We start from the raw sequence: 19958 nt of genomic DNA on the forward strand, positions 1-19958 counted from the left end.
AACACGGAATAAAAAAGAAAACAAGTTAGAATTGTTTTGCAAAACTGTATTTTAAATATGTATTGAAATGAATCTTATAAAAAATAAATTATATTTTTAATATAATTAAATATTTATTTTATTGTGATTGCTCCAAATATAAAAACACGAATAAAAATAATAGAGTGGTGATGGATGACCAAGATGCGCAATTACATTGAAATCAAGATCCAGCGCATCTTCCTCCTCAGTAATTGGTCGCGTGTATCATTATGGTTTATGACTAATCGTCTTTTGAGTACTTGTTAGGTTTCATCTATTATTTATTTATTTATTTATTTTGTATGGTTTTATGACAAGGAGTGTTTTTGAATTATTTCCATGGTGATTCATTTTTATAAAATATCCTTTATACCCACCCGTACGTAAGTATATTGAAAAGAATAATTATTTTCTTAATATTGATCATATTAATGCTCTAAGACGAACCCCTTTTCCAACCAACAGATTATTAAGATTTCACCGCCTAGATTAAAGGACGAGAAGAATCGTATGTTTCATCACCTAGATTAAGATTGGATTTGGGTACTTCCATATTTTATCTAGAACATGATCGATCATGTTTTAAATCTCAAATTTCATTATTAATTTTAATTTGATGTGGATTAGGTGAGAAAAATATGTAATACACAGTCATCATTTATATTATGCACTAAGTTTTATTCATTATATCTAAATTTAATAACAGAACAAAACAAAACAAACATAATATAATATAATATAATATAAAACAAAATGACAGAATCTTATCTTACCCCAAGAAAGCAATCTCGATCCGCTAAAACCAAGGAAATATCAACGAATCTACCAAATTTAGACGGAACTAAATATTTTACTAGTAATAGTAATTTATCGCGGATCAAATTTATTTTTTTAATTATATATATAGACTTTTTATATATGTTTTTATTATTAAAAAAATTAAAAATTTTATAGATGGATATAATCAAATAAATTTAGAATTACATATCATAATAAATAAACAAAAGTTATCAAAGATAATGAAAAGTAAAACTACAAAAATTAAAAGATAGATATAAATCAAGATATTTAATAAAATAGATATACATATTAAATTATCTAAATAAATTAAAAAAATATAATGTAAAACTATATATATTAGAAATATTATTTAAAAATAAATATTTTTTATTTTAAAAATGAAAAATAAAATTCAGCTGTTAATTACAAGCTTTGGTACTAAGCTAAAGTCTGAGATCAAAATTAATTTTTTCTTTTAATTTAGATACTAAAAGCGTTGTGAACAGTGTCCAAAATTTCATGTGAGAGGATACATAGTGTATATTTTACAAAATGAATCCCCAGGCTTTCTAGTTTTTTAGTTAACAGGTAATGAATCCGAGGAGGTTGTTTTCCTTCTTTAACCGGTTTTTGTTGTTGTTCTCTTGAATTTGGGATTCTAGTTTCTATTTATTATAAACGATTAAATTATTTAAAAAAATTAAATAAACGATTAAATTGCTTAAACGATTGTAGGTAATTTCATGAGATGGGAAGATCTTAACTATAGAAACGGAGAACAATTATTTGAAAAAAAAAACAAATAAACGATTAATTTGCTTAACAAAATTGACTAAACTTACATACAAATCTAATTATTGCCATCGACGCTCAATAGGATTGGAAGGGAGAAGCAAAGTTTGATAGTAATTTGCATGAGAAATGCACCCACGTCATGCTAACATGCGGCCGCCAAGGAAAAGGTGAAAGGTTCCAGAAAGCAATGGCAGTTGGCAGAACGGAGGTTCATCACGTGGAATCCAGTTTCTCTTCTGGTGGGTCCATCTATCAATAAACGAGTGGAACTGACCGCACCAAACACAAATCCCTCCCTCCCTCTCTGCCTGGATAGCCTCGAGCGAAACAAAACAGCAAGCTGCTGCTGCCGCCTCCTGCTGGTTGTTTGGCTTTGCATATTCTCTCCTTTCAGTATTTTTGCAAGGCTAATAATAGTCGCAGTTGGTCGTGGCAATCTGTAATCACAAAAACACACACATCAAATCATATTTTTCTTAGATCATGGTAACTCCCCTGATGTTCCTGCAACTCTGTGTCTTATCAATAGTGTTACCAACAACTAGTTCTGCTTTCATTCTCTCTGGTACCGTTTTTTAAAAACTATTCCTGTTATTATTAACTGTTGAAAACAACAACAATAATAATCACAATAAAAAGATGGTATTTTTGAAGGTAGAGAGGATGATTTATTCGCTGAAATCTTGAGAGATGAGGCCGTGTCAAGACTCGATCAACTTGGAAAGGTACTTTAAATTATTTTAACATTTGCTTCTAGTAAACATGGGAGATGGTTGACTGATTGTTTACTTAACAAATAACCACTATTATAATATTGCAATTAAAATGATTGGTATTAATTGAAGGTTAGAGGTGGAGATAGAGATTTTCTGTCTTGGCAGCTATACATAGTCTTTTATTATTATTACTAGTATTCCTATTGTTAATGTCATATTCTTGGGATTTTTGTCATTTCAATATCCAGCATGGTAAATAGAATTTCTTGTTCCAAAATGATTTAGCCCTGAAACCATGCCCAACTGCAGTTCTATAAAAAAAGAAAAAAAAATTGATAACAATGAATAGATGTAGATGTAATGTTAAAAAAAGAAAAAATTTTTGATAACAATGAATAGATGTAGATGTAATTATAATATATTTGAATTTATGGGAAAACTTTTTATTTTCATTAGTTTAAATGTACATGTAATCAAATTGATGTGGATTGCAATTTTGATTTCTCTATGTTGTTTCATCGGAAGGATAGCAAATTAAGTGTTCCTGAGTGTCAATGTTGTTGCCCGAACTGCAGGTGAGTGATGCTGATGGCCATCTTGAGAGGACATTCATGAGCCCAGCTTCTGTGAGGGCAGCGAATCTTATTCGCGCTTGGATGGAGGACGCTGGTTTGACGACGTTAGCTTCTCTTCCTTTTGTGCAACGCTCTAAAAATTATGTATAACTCTTCATTGATTTAACTTGTATATATTGGTTGATTCCAGATGGGTGGACTATATGGGCAATGTACATGGTCGAGTTGAGGGATTGAATGCAAGTGCTGAGGCTCTATTGATTGGTTCTCATTTGGTAATCCTTTTATTTTGTATCCCTTGCACTAATTTTTAATTTTTCTCTCATTCCTTTGATTTTACTATATTTTGATTTCTTTTTCATCGGTGCAACATATCGAGAAAGTGTATAATACTCTGTATGAGAACTGATTGATGATTGTTCCTTTGACTCTAAATAGGATACTGTTGTTGATGCTGGGATATTTGATGGGTCGCTAGGTATAATCTCAGCAATATCAGCTTTAAAGGTTTTGAAAAGCAATGGAACTTTGACAAATCTTATACGGCCAGTCGAGGTGAGCGAAGTACCTGCTTCCATCTTTCAAAGTGTTTATTACTGTTCTCGTAATCTCATGTGGACAAGCTAGAGACAGATTTGCATAAAATTGCCAATTCTAGGCTGCAGGGGATTTATAATGTTGAGCATTACGTTGATGCTGACCGATATAATTGCATGCTATAATAATTGGGGAATAGGAACCTTTCAAGTATAAAATGTCTTATACCCGTTTTACATTATGGGAAATTGTTTCCACTTGAAGAAGATGACCATATTATGTCTTGGGATCTAATGGATTCCAACCCTCTAGTAATGGCGTAGCTACTGCAGTCTCAGTTCTCTGAAACACGCCCGGTGGGTTGCTCGAACAAAAAAGGAAAAAAAGAAAAAAAATTCATAGAGCAGAACATGTTCTAGTTGGATGATTGTGTGGTGGTGCATAGAAATGAGGCTTAATAACCTTTACATGCGTGTGTCGTTGAAGTTCAAATACGACTTTCCATCATATCTTGTTGAACTAAAACTTGAACAGGTGCCAGAGTTACTCCAGTCTCAAATCCTCTGATCTTTTAGCTACTTAGGCAGTCGACAGGCCCTAAAATCCTTCCATAATGCTAACTGAGAATTTGAGTATTGGGGCAGCCTATGCAGAAGTCCCACTTATTGATGTGATTTTGTTTCTGTCTTGCTCCATCTGTGCAGGTCATTGCATTTAGTGATGAGGAGGGAGTGAGATTTCAATCTACTTTCCTAGGCAGTGCTGCTGTAGCCGGTATATTACCAGTTTCAGCATTGCAGATATCTGATAAGAGGTTTTCTTGATTAGTCTACTAGACCACATCTGCCTGAACATTTCCTGTTGTAGTTATACTTACGTCTACTCCTTGTTCAGAGGTGTAACTGTCCAAGATGCTCTGAAGGAGAATTCCATTGCAATCACAGAAGAAAGTCTATTTCAGCTCAAGTATGATCCACAATCTGTTTGGGGTTATATTGAGGTATATTATCCAACATTGGTATCTTGGAAACAATTCTATACTGACAAGTCAATTCAGTTTTGGTCATGCAGCTCAGAATTATAACTTCTCTGTTTTTAGTATTCTAAGTTGCGTTTCTTAATGCTGCAGGTTCACATCGAACAAGGACCGGTACTAGAATGGGTTGGTTTTCCCCTCGGTGTGGTTAAAGGCATTGCTGGGCAAACACGGCTAAAGGTACACTCTGTTTTCACTTTTCAGAATAAATATAAAAAACTTTGTCAATTTGGCTCACCTAGGTAAGAAAGAAAGACTGTTGAAGGATTGAAGCTTGGAACTTTGTTGTATAGCAACAGTTCTTACTGGAATTTACAGCTACTTCTGCAAAGGAATCGTTTAGTGTTTGAAAGGGCCAAGGCCCAGAGCTCGGAGATGTTTGAAGAGTAGGCCACTGAAGGATAGAAAATGGAACTATTTTTGTTTTCCCTTTATTTAAGGGTTATCTTCTTTTTCGTATATTCTCAAATTCAAGATCATTTGATCGATAGCAAATAGAAGAAAATGAGGCCACTGAAGGATAGAGAATGGAATTATTATTTTTTTCCCTTTATTCAAGGGTTATCTTCTTTTACGTATATTCTCAAATTCAAAATCATTTGATCGATAGCAAATAGAAGAAAAGAATTATGCTAATTCTAGTCAGTGATATGTATGTGTTTATTTGGTAGTAGTTCTACCCCATTTCTTGTGATAACACATCGCGTATTTGGTCCTATAGTGTCTATGCCCATCTGCAATTCTTTTTTATTGATTAGTCCTCCTGGCACAAACTTTGCAGGTCACAGTGAGAGGTTCACAAGGACATGCTGGAACAGTCCCAATGTCTTTGCGTCAGGACCCCATGGCTGCTTCTGCTGAATTAATCATGTTGTTGGAAAGTTTATGCAAAAATCCCAAGGACTTTTTATCTTATGATGGTCAGTGCAATGATTCCACAGTGGAATCTCTTTCTAATTCCCTTGTCTGTACTGTTGGTGAGATATCCACCTGGCCAAGTGCAAGCAATGTCATTCCAGGCCAGGTAAGATTTTAATTTCCGGGAACTGTTGACTTTTACAGCAAGCGCACATGAGTGCACTTCCAGCAATTCAGCACTTGTTAATTTCCAGCACAAGAACATCCTGATTGCAGGTTACCTTTACTGTGGATTTACGTGCAATGGATAACATGGGACGTGAAGCTGTTATTTATGAACTATCTAATAGAATGTATGAAATATGTGAGAGGCGTTCTGTTTCTTGCATCATTGAACGTAAGGTAAAGACTCATATCTTATCATGCATTTAGTCTGTTGCAAGAACAAATACTGTGGTTTTTCTTCTTCTTTTTCTGACGATTGGCTGGCAATTGTTTCAGCATGATGCAAATGCAGTGATCTGTGATTCAGAACTAACTTCAGAGCTGAAGTTTGCAGCCAATGCTGCTCTCAAGAGAATAACCGGCGAAATTCAAGATGAAGTTCCCGTGCTAATGAGTGGAGCAGGACACGACGCAATGGCTATGTCTCATTTAACAAAGGCCAGTTCCTTTTAGCTCCATTAACTTTTTGTCTCCCATCATTTTATCCTATTCACATCTACATCTGATAATCATATTCATGGTATGCTTCATTTTGGACAGGTTGGAATGCTATTTGTCCGCTGTCGTGGAGGCGTAAGCCACTCTCCTGCAGAGCATGTGCTGGACGATGATGTTTGGGCTGCTGGTTTGTCAATCTTAGCATTTCTCGAGACGCACATGTAAATAAAACACAATTCGACGTTCTTGTACAGGGAAATAATTGTTTTAGCGCCATGCACTAATGATGATATTTGTTAATTGCATAACAATCTTTCCATGATGCCATGCCTCATATCATACATTATCTAGTTTCAAAAACAAAAAGGTTATTGTAAGTAAGAAATCTAGAATTACGGAGCATAGTAAAAGTTACAACATGGAAAATACATGTTGATTTTCCACTCTGGTAAATCAGTTTCAGATATAAGAGGCAAAGAAAAGCTTTTTAGGATTACCATTGGATGGTTAAATACATATCAAAACCCTTCTCCAGTACTGAAATGAAATTAATCAAATCCTGAATTCAGATATGGGCAGGTAATACTAAGCCTTGTGGCTTGTTTTATATTGTGATAAAAATAGCCTTTTCATTTAAAAATACATCAAATTAGCTTGTAAATACCTGATAGCTTTTTAAAGCGCTTTTCATTTGAAAATACATCAAATTAGCTTGTAAATACCTTGGTCGGTATGAAGGCAAATACGCGCAAGAATTGATGTGCAACTGTTCCATTGCCACTCTTTGGTCAGTTTGAAGGGGCTGTTGATCCGAAACGAATCCTCTAGAGGCCAAGGAGTCATACCCAGTGCAACGATGAGGCATGTCAGCTGGGAAGAAAAAACGATAGGAAAAATTCCTGATACAATCAGGAGATACCAATAGTTGGGACTGGTGGAATCTTTGACAATGTTTATTCTTCTTAGATTGCAGAAATTCCCAGTCAAGAACAAGGCAAATCAACCGAGGATTTGGCTCACGTCCTTGCAGAGTTGGCAAGAAGCCATTCCCTTGACGACAAGTATTATTCTCCGTTTGCAAGAGCTGCTGCTTTGGCTGAAGAATCACACACGGAGGGAGGAAGAGATGATGATATTACAGTAGTTGCTGGAATGATCAACTCAGTGTAGTGGTGATTACAGGGTTGTTCTAATTCGAAGTTTAATTTCTTTCTACAATGATTATCTGGCTGGTATGTTATAATTTTCAAATTTCTGTTTCACAATGTTTTTCACATTATTAACCTTTTCTGCTTAGTTTTTTAACCCTTTTTTCTTAGTTTGAGTCATATCCTTTAAGTTCAAATTCTTTATTTTAACAAGAAAGTTATCGTTGCAGAACCATTGGAGTTCTAATAACAGAAAGCCACTAGAAATTCTATAGTAGCTTTGCAGCTTCTTCTTTCACGTTATTTCGTGCCTTGTTTGGGGGAAGTGTAATAGTTATTGTTTTTTAAAGTATTTTTTTATTAAAAAATATATTAAAATAATATTTTTTTATTTTTAAAAAATTATTTTTTATATTAGCATATTAAAATAATTTAAAAAAACTGAACAAAAAAATATTAATTTCAAATAAATAAATATTTTAAAAAACCGAAAAAAAAATACTAATTTCAAATAAATAAAAAAATAATTTTTTTATCCAAAAATAAATAGGACAAACCAAGTATAATGCAAAAGAGAGCCGAAAACGAAACAGACGCTCGAATCCAGTTTTTAGAGTGCCAGTACCACCAAACCTACTCAAGATTGCTTTAAACTAATATAAATTGGGTTAAACTGCTGAGAATTAGTCCTTGTATTTTTTATTTTAGTTTTATATTTTTAACATTTAACCTAACCAATCAATTTTAAATTTTCTGTGAAATTGACTTTATATTTTATAAATAAAATTTAATACATAATTTTAATTCTCCATCTAGAAAGTTCGATTTTGAATCTTTTTAAATATATCTAAGGCTGTTTTTGTCTTTTTAAATCACAAGAACGGTTATTTACACCACAAGTTTTTTTTAAAAAATAAAATAAAATAATGATGTTAGATTTTAAATTTATAAGTTTTATTTTCAAAATTTAAAGTTAATTCTATAAAAAATAAAACTAATGAAGTAGATCAAAGATTATTGATGTTAAAGGTATTATTTAAGTCATTTTTATTAGTTTTAGATGCAAAATATGAAGGAAACCTTGAAAAAAGTAACAAAAAGATGTCAAAAAATAAAATAAAATTAAGAGCACGACTTCAACTTTGGAAGAGGTTTATTAATCAGATTAGCCCAAATAAGTTCAACTAAAAAGTGGCTCTCCAAGACCTCCAAGAGCCTTTTGGTTTTGCCTTTGCTTTGCATCTTTCGGAGGTTTACTACGGTTCAAGGTCAGCAGCAATATTTATATTAATCTACAAAGCAAATTTACTCTTAATTAAAAGTGAATATACATTTTAAAACAACAAAAAACAGTGAGATGGCATCTAAGTTAGTAGTGAAACTATTGCATCTCATGATGCTGCACAATTAACCTCAGCCCTCGACCACTTGGATAAAAATGGCGTTGCAGATATCTAATATTTAGCAATCCATTTCAGCTTAACTTACTTCAGAATGGGTGGCTCATGGCTGTGCCAACTGTTGTAGCTGATGAACAACATGAGACATTCTTGGGCGCATTGATGGCACATGCTGCGTGCAAGCATATACAAGGTCCACAACCTTCTGAATGACTCCAGCTTCTGGAACATCCGAGGAGGGTGGGGTTATAAGAGGATCCAAGAGCTCAGGGTAGCGGTGCGCCTGCACCAGAGGAGTGGCCCACTCAAATATACTCTGCCAACCCACCGAATCAACTGCTTGCATAGGCCTCCGCCCAGTGACTATTTCAAGAAGCAGCACCCCAAAGCTGTAGACATCACTCTTTGTAGTAAGTTCATTTCTGTAAACAAATTCTGGAGCAAGGTACCCATATGTGCCACCTGCCATCATTGTTCTCTCATGCATCACTTCCCATGGCATAAACTTGGAAAGACCAACCCCCATTAAATGGGCTCCGAACTCTTCATCCAGCAGAACACTACTAGCACGAATATCCCGATGCACAACATGAGGCTTAACCTTGTCATGCAAGAACCTATTCAAAATATGTCCACATGCACAGGTGAGCCAACCGGATGAGAAACAGATTATAGCAAATATACCACCGGATAGACCAAAAATTCCTGAAAAGAGAACCAATCTATGGAATGCACAAAAATTATTGATACCCATTAACCTTCAGTGCACTTTATCAGCTATAGTAGCTTTTTTTTTGGGTAATAGATGCTGAGATATCTAAAATCACAATTGACAAACAACTAAGCACTTCAAAAAATGTGTTATGCTGTAATTGATTTAGATTGCATGTAATTTTAAAATGGATGTAATGAGAAAGCAAGCATAAGCACCTTCACAACAGAATGTAATCGTGTCATTAGCATTTAAGATGACATAAAGTTTATCCAAAAACATCTTTCTCCATTCTGTCGGTTGACTGCAAGTGCATTCAGGAATCAATTTTGATTCAATCAGCACTAATCATTAAGGAATGAAATCCCATTCCGCATGGTTTCCCCATGCAGTTAAACTTGGTACATAATCAGTGCAAACATAATGAAAAAAGTACAGGACATTTTAAAAAAGTCTTTCTCCATTTTCTTGTTTAACCCACAGTGAGTGAAGTATTAACCTATATTCAACTGATAATAATCTATAACAGGTGAAAGTTAGCATGTAAATTACACAGCATTTCTGATGCAAGCACCAAGAGCTAGGATCAATAAAACAGCAGTATAGGCACTTTAAACATAGCAACACATTAGATAAAATGAAGGTTTCAGCTGAACTTATCAGTTGAAGGTTTAAAACTAAAGCCAAAACAACTGTATGCCACTGCATGACAACAGATCTGATGGCGTGTTATCCAACATGTTAATATTGCCCTTAATAAACTTGAAAAAACAAGGCAAACAACCTATAAATGAAATAACCACAAATCTTGTTACAAAAGAAACAAGCATATAACATTTAGCAAATCCAACAAAATCTAATAGCAAATCATCACTGCATGACGACAGATCTGATGGCGTGTTATCCAACATGCTAACATTGCCCTTAATAAACTTGAAAAACAAGGCAAACAACCAATAAATGAAATAACCATAAATCTTGTTACAATAGAAACAAGCATATAACATTTGGCAAATCCAACAAAATCTAATAGCAAATCAAGCTTCCTTTCCAAATTGCAACTCAAATGAACAAATATGACTTCTTAAAATTCAAATTAAATAAGTGCAGGATAAAAATTCTCATCAAAGCAAAGATATTTGCAAATCAGAAATTAATCAAAGATTGCAAAAAAACTGATTAATCTAAGAAATAACCCACAGGATCTAGTAATAAGTGACGATATTTTAAGAGCACATCAGTGATGGTAGTTATGATAACAATTCAATTCTACCAACATTAGACAACCAAATAACATTACTCGGGTATGATAAAATTAGCAATAACAGTATGTAGTCTGCAAATACCCAAAAGAAAAAGGTTCAATGATGTATACATACGCAATTCCTTGGGCAAGCGTTGTAGCAATTTTCATCCTCATAGCCCAGTCCAAGCTCCTGCCTCCTCTTGGCACATGGTGAAGCCATCTATCCAAGGGCCCATTAATTATAAACTCATAAACAATGTAGCGGTCACCATGATCATAACAACATCCCTTAATAGCCACCAAGTTTGGATGGTGGAGCCTGGCAACCCTTCCAATTTCAGAGTAAAACTCCTTCTTCCTCTGGAAACTAGACCTTTTTAACCTCTTAACTGCCACCCTAGATCCATCAGGAAGAAAACCACTATATGTGCCACCGGTTTTTGCATCTCCAAGAAGACGATGTCCTTCACTAAAATTCTTGGTAATCGACCTCAGTTCCTCATTAGTGAATACTTTCCATGATGGAGGAACCAATGCAGAAGCTGCTGGATTGGATAACTTACGAGACTTTCTACGCTTCTTGCTTCGCCTGTATGCAAGGAGCCAAATCACAACTGCTAATGTTGTGCAAAGGATTAATCCACTCACAACTGCGAGGATAATCAGATATTCCCGGTGGCAGTGCATGTGGTAGCATTTCTTCTCTGGGAACCAGAAGAGGAAAAGAGAAAGGTACAAGTTTTTATCAACAAAGGCAATAAAATGGCATTAAGGAGTTGATAAAATTCTGAACTCCCAGAAAAATCAAATCTACAATATGGCAACATATGCATGTCTATCTTTTGTCAATAGATATATGAATTGAAATATATAATCATAACAAATTGCAAAAGAATCTAGCCTTGATGCATTAGGCAAGGGCATACCAACATCAAGCATGCAAATAAAAGCATGAGAACTATTGCATCTCTCAGCCACAAGATCGGCAGTTCCATTCACCAGTGTACATAAATCAGCTGCAATACTATTGCGGCATGACAAACTAGTGCAATTCAAAGGAAAAGGCTCAGGAACTATTGACCCGTTCATGTGTGAAGTGTTATCGGACCACTTCCAAATGAAACCTGTAGTAGAATTCATCATTCTTCCACCAGCCCAACAGCCATTGGCAGTTTGGCCACACAACTTCTGAGCAAAGCTAAGTTCTTCAGATGATGTCAGTACTGCCAAGTGTCCACCATAGCACATACAATGGTTCTCTGATTCATTCCATGACTTGAATCTCCGTATAAGTTTGAAGCACTTACTCTTATTTGGATTTATAGCCCATCCAGAAGGGCACCATGCTGTCAAACAGAATACAGTCACCTTCAATATATTAGCAAGGCACATGTTCCGAAAAAAAGCTCTGAGAATTTTAGTATTCTATTATTTATTAATACTTGGACTTATAGCCCATCCAGAAGGGCACCATGCTGTCAAACAGAATACAGTCACCTTCAATATATTAGCAAGGCACATGTTCCGAAAAAAAGCTCTGAGAATTTTAGTATTCTATTATTTATTATTACTTAACAGTAAAACTAGCTTAAATGGGGGTGGGGGGAGGGGGATTTCATTTTATGATAAAAAGTTCATTCATTTCAATTATCTCACAAGAAGACAAAAAAGAAAACAAGGGATCCATTGAATTTCAAATAGCAAGTTCACTAATATGATATGAACACTTACATCACAATCATTGCATTTCATTATACGATATTACAGAAGCACAGATGAACAGCTAAGCATGTGCTGAATTCTATGAGAATTTATCAGGAATTTGAACGTGTAAAAACTAATGTAAAGGATCCATAAATTCTTTAAGCCCTTTTTCTAAGAAAGTCAGTTGATTCAGAAAAGCATTCTTGCAGTGCATTTTTTCAGTATCAAATCTAATTATAGTGGAAAGAAGAAATTTTGATCAACTCGTTGCTTTTGTGAAGAGCACTTCTGCATAGTACCCATTCCGATGCACAGGTGCACAACACATAGAGGTGGACAAACTTGTAATGTTCCAAGCATTATAAGGATCTAACAATTTCACTCTTTTATTGAAAGGGAATTGTTAATAATCAAAGTAAGGAAAACATTTTACTACTGGACCTCATATCATCCCAAATCTCTACACTGATTATGTTACAGCGTGCTCCAATACCAAGATCAACTTAAACATTCATTTGCAAATATCTATCTAAGACATTTGTATATCATGCCATTATTCTTTCTCTCAGCTAACCAAGTACTCTCCCATGAGTCACTTACAAGCTCTCAAAGTGATTTATTCATTCCAATGATCAACTACAAAATCCCCCTTTGCATCATAACACATGCTATGAGACACATACATTAAAGTGACTAACATTTTCTAAATATCTGAAAAATAGATATTTAATACGGCAATAATGCTCACACCTCTGCTGGTTTGATTGTTGGAAGCCACCAACTGGACCTGAATCGTCTCATTTTTTGATGTCTAAGAAAAAAAAAATGAAGATAAGTCCACAATGCTTGCAGAAACTCAAATCCACAAGAGTTGGATTCTATAAACTTACAGTTTGAGATGCCGCAAAGCCAACGAAAGTAATCAAAATCACAGCAAACTGCAGGCAGATCAGTTTCATTTTCCTCCAAAACAAGCTTCAAGAAACCCTAAAATCAAACAGACACTGGTGGTTAGAACTGATCCCTTCAAAAAGAAACTTCAACCCAGACTAAAATCAGAAAATCACCCAATTGGGAGCATTAGTTTCATGTTAGATTTTTGCTTTTCCTTCATTTAACAAATGAAAGGGGGGGAAAAAAAGCCTAAACTTTCTGATCGCTAAGTAACCCAGAAATAAAAAGAAAAGGAAAAACTTGAGAGAAGATTTTACCAGTGAAATGGGTTAGAGCAGCTTATTCATGTAACTATTAATGTGCTTCAGCTTCTAATAAACGGTTTTTGTCTACTGTTTGACGCGGTAGCCTAGAGACCCTACAAAGCCATCCATAGTCAATTCAATTCTCAAGTCTTTTTGGTTGGAGTAGTTAGCAGTTTATGACAGCCTTCCCCACCCTTTATTTCTTTTCTTTTCCTTTTTTTTTTTGTTTTTGTTTTTTTTTTTTTCTGCCTGCCCTTTCTTTTCCCTCTGTTTTGTGGTTTTATTTTCACTCCATTATTTTGCAATTAGATTATAATTAGCATAAAAAACCTAAGAGGGATTAGTGTTGTGCTGTGGACCAAAACTAAATTCATTGTAATATAGACTATGTTTTTGTCTTTCATAATGGTCTTCGAGAGGTTCATTTAATATTATTAAATTGATAGAATTACATTCATTTTTTTAATTTTTTTAGTATAATAAAAAAAACTTAACTACCCTTAAAAAGCAAAAGAAAAGGAAAAACCTAATATCTAAGGGTTTTTTCATCCTTTTACTTTTTTAAATATAGTTAAATAACTAAATTACTTTTAAAAGAAAAAATATATCAAACTTGTTGTTAAAGGGTTTTAAACTTTTTTATTATGAATTTTTTATTATTATCAAATATATTGATAAATAATTGATAAATTACTAAATATAAATATTATTTTTAAAAAAATTGTTGACATATTCAATGTACTTGTTAGTGAATAGGTTGAGTCCGAGAGTTCCAGACAACGTGTGTAGCGTTACTTGGTAGTCAAATATAAGATTCAGGAGCGACATTGAAATCTCCTCATTGTTATTCCATGCTTGAGCGGCCCATGTAGTTAACGAATTTTTGATTTTGCATCAACTGTCTTTTTTTTTATTATTATTTCTTGTCTTTTCTTTCTTCTTCTTAATCTTGATGTCAAAAACTTAATTTTTTTAATTTTTTAAAAATTTTAATTGTTTTAATTTTTAAAAATATTATTATCATCTGAGCATCTTTTTCGTGTTATAAAAAATTTAATCCATTTGGTTATGTTATGAAAAGATTTTTTTTATTTTTGTTATTATAGTACTAGGTTAACGTGATGATTTCTTTTAAAATATTCAGGGAAAAATCAATATCGATTAAGATACAAAGTAGTTTGACAATATTTTTATTCTCAAGCTAATAAATAAAAAAGAGATTATAACTACTTTTTTGTAAGTAGGTGTCCTAAATCATGTTAAATTATAGTATTGTAGTATGATTTTAGTTTTATTTTGATTAATCATAATGTTTTCCATACATTTATGTGAAGATTATTGGATTTGGAACCGTATGTGTGTTTTTCTATTTAAATTCAATTTGGAAATAAATATATTTCTAATTCGGTTTCTAATATTAATATCATATTAAATTTAGAGTATGATTTTTGTTTTATTTTGATTAATCATATTTTGTCATATATGTATGTGGAAATTATTAAATTTAGAGTATGATTTTAGTTTTATTTCGATTCATCATAATTTATTTATATATGTAAGTGAAAATGTTCGAATTATAAAATTCAACAAATAAAATAAAAATTACCGATTGTTGTTATTATCGATTTAACACGATAAAATTATATGAGAAAATAATTGAGATGAAGTGCATGGGAAAGTTATTAATTTGAATACCAATGAAGTGCTTGAGAAACCAGTTAAAATTGGTACTTTGCAATATTAAATAATTTAAACACCATCACCATATGCATATGCATAGTACATGATTGTATGAATAACGAAAGAGTGGAATTTTATAATTATTTTTAAAATATTAGGGAATTTAAAATAATGCGATGGGGAAATTCATATATTGTTGTGCTCTTAATTACCTCATTAACACTATGGTTAAAAAGAATAAAGCTAAGGTTATTATCTGGCCAACTTTTCGTTCAAATGTTGATGTGAATTGAACCTGTATAAAAACTTCTGCAATGTAATTGACAATTATTTCCAATAATAATGCATAACATGACGTTTAAGAATGGAAAGGCCTCTTCTAGGAATGAAGGACTTAAATGCAGGGGTGAGTTTTAACCTGTTTCTTGTTAAAATTAAATTATTATTTTTATTTCAAATTATTTTTTAAATATTTTTCAAATTATTTTAATATTTTTTTAAATAAAATATATTTAAAAATAATTATTATCACAACATCTAATTCTTTTTTAAAAACACAGCATGACTTTCGTTTATGATTGTTGGCACCTCATGAATTCAAACGTTTGACAATCAACACCATCCTATCTCAATGCTTATTTCAGTTATTTAATAATTTTTTAATGAAATTTTAACTTATAAATACATAACTCATCACCTATCAAACCAATTTTCTTCTTCCACAATGATTCCTCCTTTATTAAGTGTGAGATCTAGTATTAGTCTCTTTGCTCTGTAAATCAGGATTGTTGAACTCAAGAAATTACTTCTTCTCGGAAAAAAAAAAAAGTCCAACCATACCTTTTATTGCAATTACATTGGGTTTAAAAGAGTTTTTCGAAATAAATTTGAAATGAAAAAACATAAAATTAATGATTTTTTATAATTATAATACCAAAACATCAAAACCATAAAAAAATTTCAAAACATATTAATTTAAGTTTTATTTTAGCTAAAAACCACTTTTATAAAAACACATAAATTACTGCATCAAACAAACTCTTAATTTCCCGACCAATTAACCCTAACTTAACATATTCTTTCAGCAACCTTATCATCAATAACTAAGGATTTTATCATTAATCCAAATTAAAAATATAATCTAAAAAGGACACTGACAGTTAGCGCTTCATCAATGCATTTAAGAGGACACAGAAAAGGACTGGAGAAAATTTATTACAGCCACCTCCAAAGAAACGAGTGTCTTGAAATTTATGGGCTGTGAATTTTAGCCCAACTTTTGAGAGCTCACCTGTCGGCTCAGGCTCAATCGAAAATATAGAATACATGCTCAACCAGGCTCAAAAACACTGGCGTGCCCGACCTTTGCCTTGCTTCAGTTTGCAGCTAGGAATGACAATGGTTTTTGCAACATCCAACACGTAGTCTTACATAAAATTTTTATGTACAGCATATATTACTTAAGTTTAGTAGCAATATTCCACCCTTCCCTTTAAAATATATATGTTCTGCTCATGATTCAGACAAAACCATATACAATATAATGGCTATTGTAGGGGAAAAAGCCAAATGAAATGCTTTTAATTAAAGGAAAAATTATCCTTCACATCTCATAGTTGGGTTTAAATTGCATTGGACTACCGAGTTTTGAAAAACTACAATTTACATAATAAGTTAATACAGATTTTAAACTCCATCAAAAAACAAAATTACCCTCTCATATGATATCAGAAACTCAAATCAAATAAAAGATAGATAAAAACTCATTTTCCTCCTCATTTTTCTTTTTTTTCTTCTTCCATGATTTCTTTTAGCTTTTCCTCCTCATTTTTTTTTTTCTTCTTCCATGATTTCTTTTAGCATTCAGAAATGGCTTGTGCATATCAGATTCCTGCTATGATTCTAAGCCTTTGTGTTTCTATATCTCTAATCTTACTCGTATATTCATAAAAATGTGCCCACCCCAATTTATACGCCTATTGTTTCGACCTTCCTACTCTTACCTCCTACCCTTATCCCACCTATAATTACACAAATTTAACACTCTTTCGGTGAATTAGGTGTGGCAAGTAGAGTCAAGTGTGGATGCTCACTAGGATTTTATTTTTTTATTTTCTTGATTTACATGGATGTTCGGGCCAGTTTGCGCGCACCACGACTAATCTCACTGTCCACTGAACACCCTGCAAATCTAATAGGTATGTAAGGCACTACGGGGATGATAGACGTGCACATGAAGACTCAAACCAGGTATAGTGAAAGAAAACAAATCCTTTTTACCATCCACTGAACACCCTGCAAATCTAGTAGGTATGTAAGGCACTACGGGGGTGATAGACGTGCACATGAAGACTCAAACTAGATATAGTGAAAGAAAACAAATCCTTTTTACCACTAAACCAAGACCTTCGGTGTGGGTTCATCAGGATTTCTTAACACTGAAGGCGGTGTATCTTATAGGATGAAAATTAAAAAAATGAGCTTTTTGGTTTTTATTTTTATTTTCCATCCACCAATTGCTGTAAAATCAAGCGGGCTTCCATTTTTTTTCATTTGGACTTATATCTGGATATTACCTAAATGATTCAAGCGGATTAATCAATTCAAAGCCTTTGTTTACGTTTGAAGAGTTAGTCAAGAAGTCAATAAATGGGTTTCATACCAAAACCTTCTGGGAAAAGGTAGATTTGGTTCTATTAAACCCAAAATTTAACCCTTTTTTTATAAAAGACTCTTCAAAAATCCAAAAAAGCAAAAAAAAAAAAAAAACAAAGTGTTGTCACTGTGTTTGTGTTATTTCTATAATTTTCAACTCTGATGTTATTTTCCGAAGTACAATAAAATAAAAAAATAAAAGGAGAGAAAAAACAATCCATTAACATGTCACGCAATGTCAACAACTTGCACTGGCTATATAGCCAGTGCATCTGTGCAAATAAAAACAAGGGGACAGAGTAATGAATAGCAAAATAATTAGCATGCAAAAGAAAAAGGGTTTGGAGATAAAAAAAAAAAAATATTTAGTGTTTAAAGTTTGGAAACAAGAGCAAAGAAAGAAAAATAAATGGGGAACATATTTTTCAGGAAAAAAAATGGAAAGGAAAACGAAACAAATTGGACACATAAACAGTGGTTGGGGGACATGAGAAAGTAAATGATTAAAAAAACAAAGGTACGGTGGTTAGGGTAAGTGCAAGTGAGTGCATGAGGAAACAATTTTTATTAAAAAAAAAAATTCTTAAGATAACCTTAGAAAAATTCTCATAAAAAGACTTCTTCATATGAGCCTCGAGCATACATGTAGACAATGGCTACGACGATAAAATTCTCAAGCACGATAGTTGTGCGATAGCTCCCTACTGCCACGCATCACAATTTTTCTACACGAAAAAACTCTAATTTTTTTACCTAAGCTTTCTGACATACTTAAGATAACCTAAAAAAAAATCTAATAAAAAGAATCATTCATGTAAGCCTTGAACATACATGAAGACAGTGGTTGCTGTACCAAGCTTTTTTTTAAGTATAATAGCTATGCAATAGCTTCTCACTGTGTGCAGATTTTTTAAAACCGGCCTCACGATTGACTTAGTCTATTACTCGAATTTTAAATTTTAATTGAGTCATCAGGTTTTAATTAGGTAACTAGGTTATCTAAATTAATGTTGATTTTTTTAAAAAAATCAAAATAAAATTATTTTAATTAAAAAAATCAATAAATTGTAATCAGGTTTTTAACCATATTTTGTCAAATGAGTTAGGCCATTTTAAATTTTAACTTCTTCTATTTTTTTTTTAAGCCCGGCCAAATTCCAACCCCGGGTCGACTTATATTGCTGGATGAGATTTCAAAACTATGCTACCATCAACCATGATTTTATAATCCCCTAGAAGGGACAAAAGAAACATCTTGTTTTTTCTTCAATAATTTCTGATTTTTAGTGGACCTCTTAGTAATATTTGAACCTAGATGAAGTTCTGGTCATCTGTCATAGAAAAAAAACAAATGAATCTTATAGGATTCCTAGGAAATTCTTTGATTTCTTCTGAAAACAAATGATTATTCATCTTCTTCGCACCTTCTGTAAATAGTCGGGACATTAAAGAATATCTAAAAAGATATTTAGGGGGTCGGTTTAATTGTATCTAGCTCAAAAAAAAAAATTACCTAAACTTCCTAACATACCTAAGATAACTTCATAAATATTTCATTCAAAAAAAACATGTGAGCTTTGAACATGTTGGAGAGTTATGACGAACAAAAACAACAAATAAAAATCCCAAGGTAATTATAAATATTTTATTTTATCTTTTATATTCTAGTATTCGAACAATCATCTTCTTTGTTATTTTTTATAGACAACCATGAATATACAACCTTTTCGTAGTCATCTCTATTATATTTTTACTTGGTATCATAGATTTTTCTTCTATCTCATATAAAACTTACATTTTAAAAAATCATGAATCATTAACCAGATTTTTCAATGATTATTTTAATATCCATCAACCAACCCTAAAAAAAACTAAATATCTTTTAAAGAGTCTATTTAGAAATACCATACAACTAATTTTTTTAAAATTTTAAATTTTTTCGTTAAAAATTATTTTTTATGTTTCAAATCGTTTTAATATATTAATATCAAAAATAATTTTTAAAAATTAAAAAAATATTTTAATATAATTTTAAATAAATAATATTTTAAACTATAATCACCACTGCTATTCCAATCAGATTGAACATCTGCTCCGTCAATTCTGGACTCCTCAAGAAACAAAACCTAGGCTCCGTTTGTTTGCAGGAAAGTTGTTTTCTTTTGGAAAGTGAATTCCGAGGAAAGTGAATTCCGGGGAAAATGAATTCCTGAAAAGTAAAGTATTTTTCGAT

At 32.6% G+C, this 19958-nt stretch overlaps 2 protein-coding genes across 5 annotated transcripts; one reads left to right on the forward strand and one right to left on the reverse strand.

Moving 5' to 3' along the window:
* The first annotated feature begins 1746 nt into the window (after window positions 1-1746).
* AAH (allantoate amidohydrolase) lies at window positions 1747-6300 on the forward strand. Of its 3 annotated transcripts, none has more exons than XM_011037184.1 (12): window positions 1747-2161; window positions 2236-2321; window positions 2888-2991; window positions 3078-3162; window positions 3326-3442; window positions 4129-4238; window positions 4319-4424; window positions 4554-4640; window positions 5242-5484; window positions 5595-5720; window positions 5820-5981; window positions 6084-6300. In XM_011037184.1, the coding sequence occupies exons 1-12, from the start codon at window positions 2080-2082 to the stop codon at window positions 6204-6206; spliced, it is 1431 nt and encodes a 476-aa protein (XP_011035486.1). In that variant the 5' UTR covers window positions 1747-2079; the 3' UTR covers window positions 6207-6300. The 3 variants fall into 3 exon arrangements, with proteins under 3 accessions (XP_011035486.1, XP_011035487.1, XP_011035488.1); XM_011037185.1 differs by having other exon boundaries at window positions 1749-2161; window positions 2251-2321; XM_011037186.1 differs by having other exon boundaries at window positions 2070-2161; window positions 2255-2321.
* Window positions 6301-8267: 1967 nt separating this feature from the next.
* LOC105133269 (protein kinase family protein / C-type lectin domain-containing protein) lies at window positions 8268-13569 on the reverse strand. Of its 2 annotated transcripts, none has more exons than XM_011037187.1 (6): window positions 13403-13569; window positions 13082-13178; window positions 12942-13002; window positions 11414-11833; window positions 10621-11191; window positions 8268-9146 (listed from the first exon to the last, which is right to left on the reverse strand). In XM_011037187.1, exons 2-6 carry the CDS (start codon window positions 13148-13150, stop codon window positions 8633-8635), a joined length of 1635 nt encoding a protein of 544 aa, XP_011035489.1. In that variant the 5' UTR covers window positions 13151-13178; window positions 13403-13569; the 3' UTR covers window positions 8268-8632. The 2 variants fall into 2 exon arrangements, with proteins under 2 accessions (XP_011035489.1, XP_011035490.1); XM_011037188.1 differs by lacking the exon at window positions 13403-13569 and adding an exon at window positions 13259-13396.
* Window positions 13570-19958: the final 6389 nt, after the last annotated feature.

This window comes from Populus euphratica, unplaced genomic scaffold, assembly GCF_000495115.2.
Source record: "Populus euphratica unplaced genomic scaffold, PopEup_1.0 scaffold110.1, whole genome shotgun sequence".
In the NCBI taxonomy this organism is placed as follows: domain Eukaryota; kingdom Viridiplantae; phylum Streptophyta; class Magnoliopsida; order Malpighiales; family Salicaceae; genus Populus; species Populus euphratica.

Coding starts and splice junctions, on each gene's coding strand:
- AAH (XM_011037184.1), top strand. CDS start 2,080: ATGGTAACTCCCCTGATGTTCCTGCAACTCTGTGTCTTATCAATAGTG. Junction 4,239..4,318: donor TTGCAGATATCTGATAAGAG/GTTTTCTTGATT, acceptor CTCCTTGTTCAG/AGGTGTAACTGTCCAAGATG. Junction 4,641..5,241: donor CTGGGCAAACACGGCTAAAG/GTACACTCTGTT, acceptor CAAACTTTGCAG/GTCACAGTGAGAGGTTCACA.
- LOC105133269 (XM_011037187.1), bottom strand. CDS start 13,150: ATGAAACTGATCTGCCTGCAGTTTGCTGTGATTTTGATTACTTTCGTT. Junction 11,192..11,413: donor TATTTGCATGCTTGATGTTG/GTATGCCCTTGC, acceptor TCTGGTTCCCAG/AGAAGAAATGCTACCACATG. Junction 9,147..10,620: donor ACGCTTGCCCAAGGAATTGC/GTATGTATACAT, acceptor TATTTTGAATAG/GTTCTTGCATGACAAGGTTA.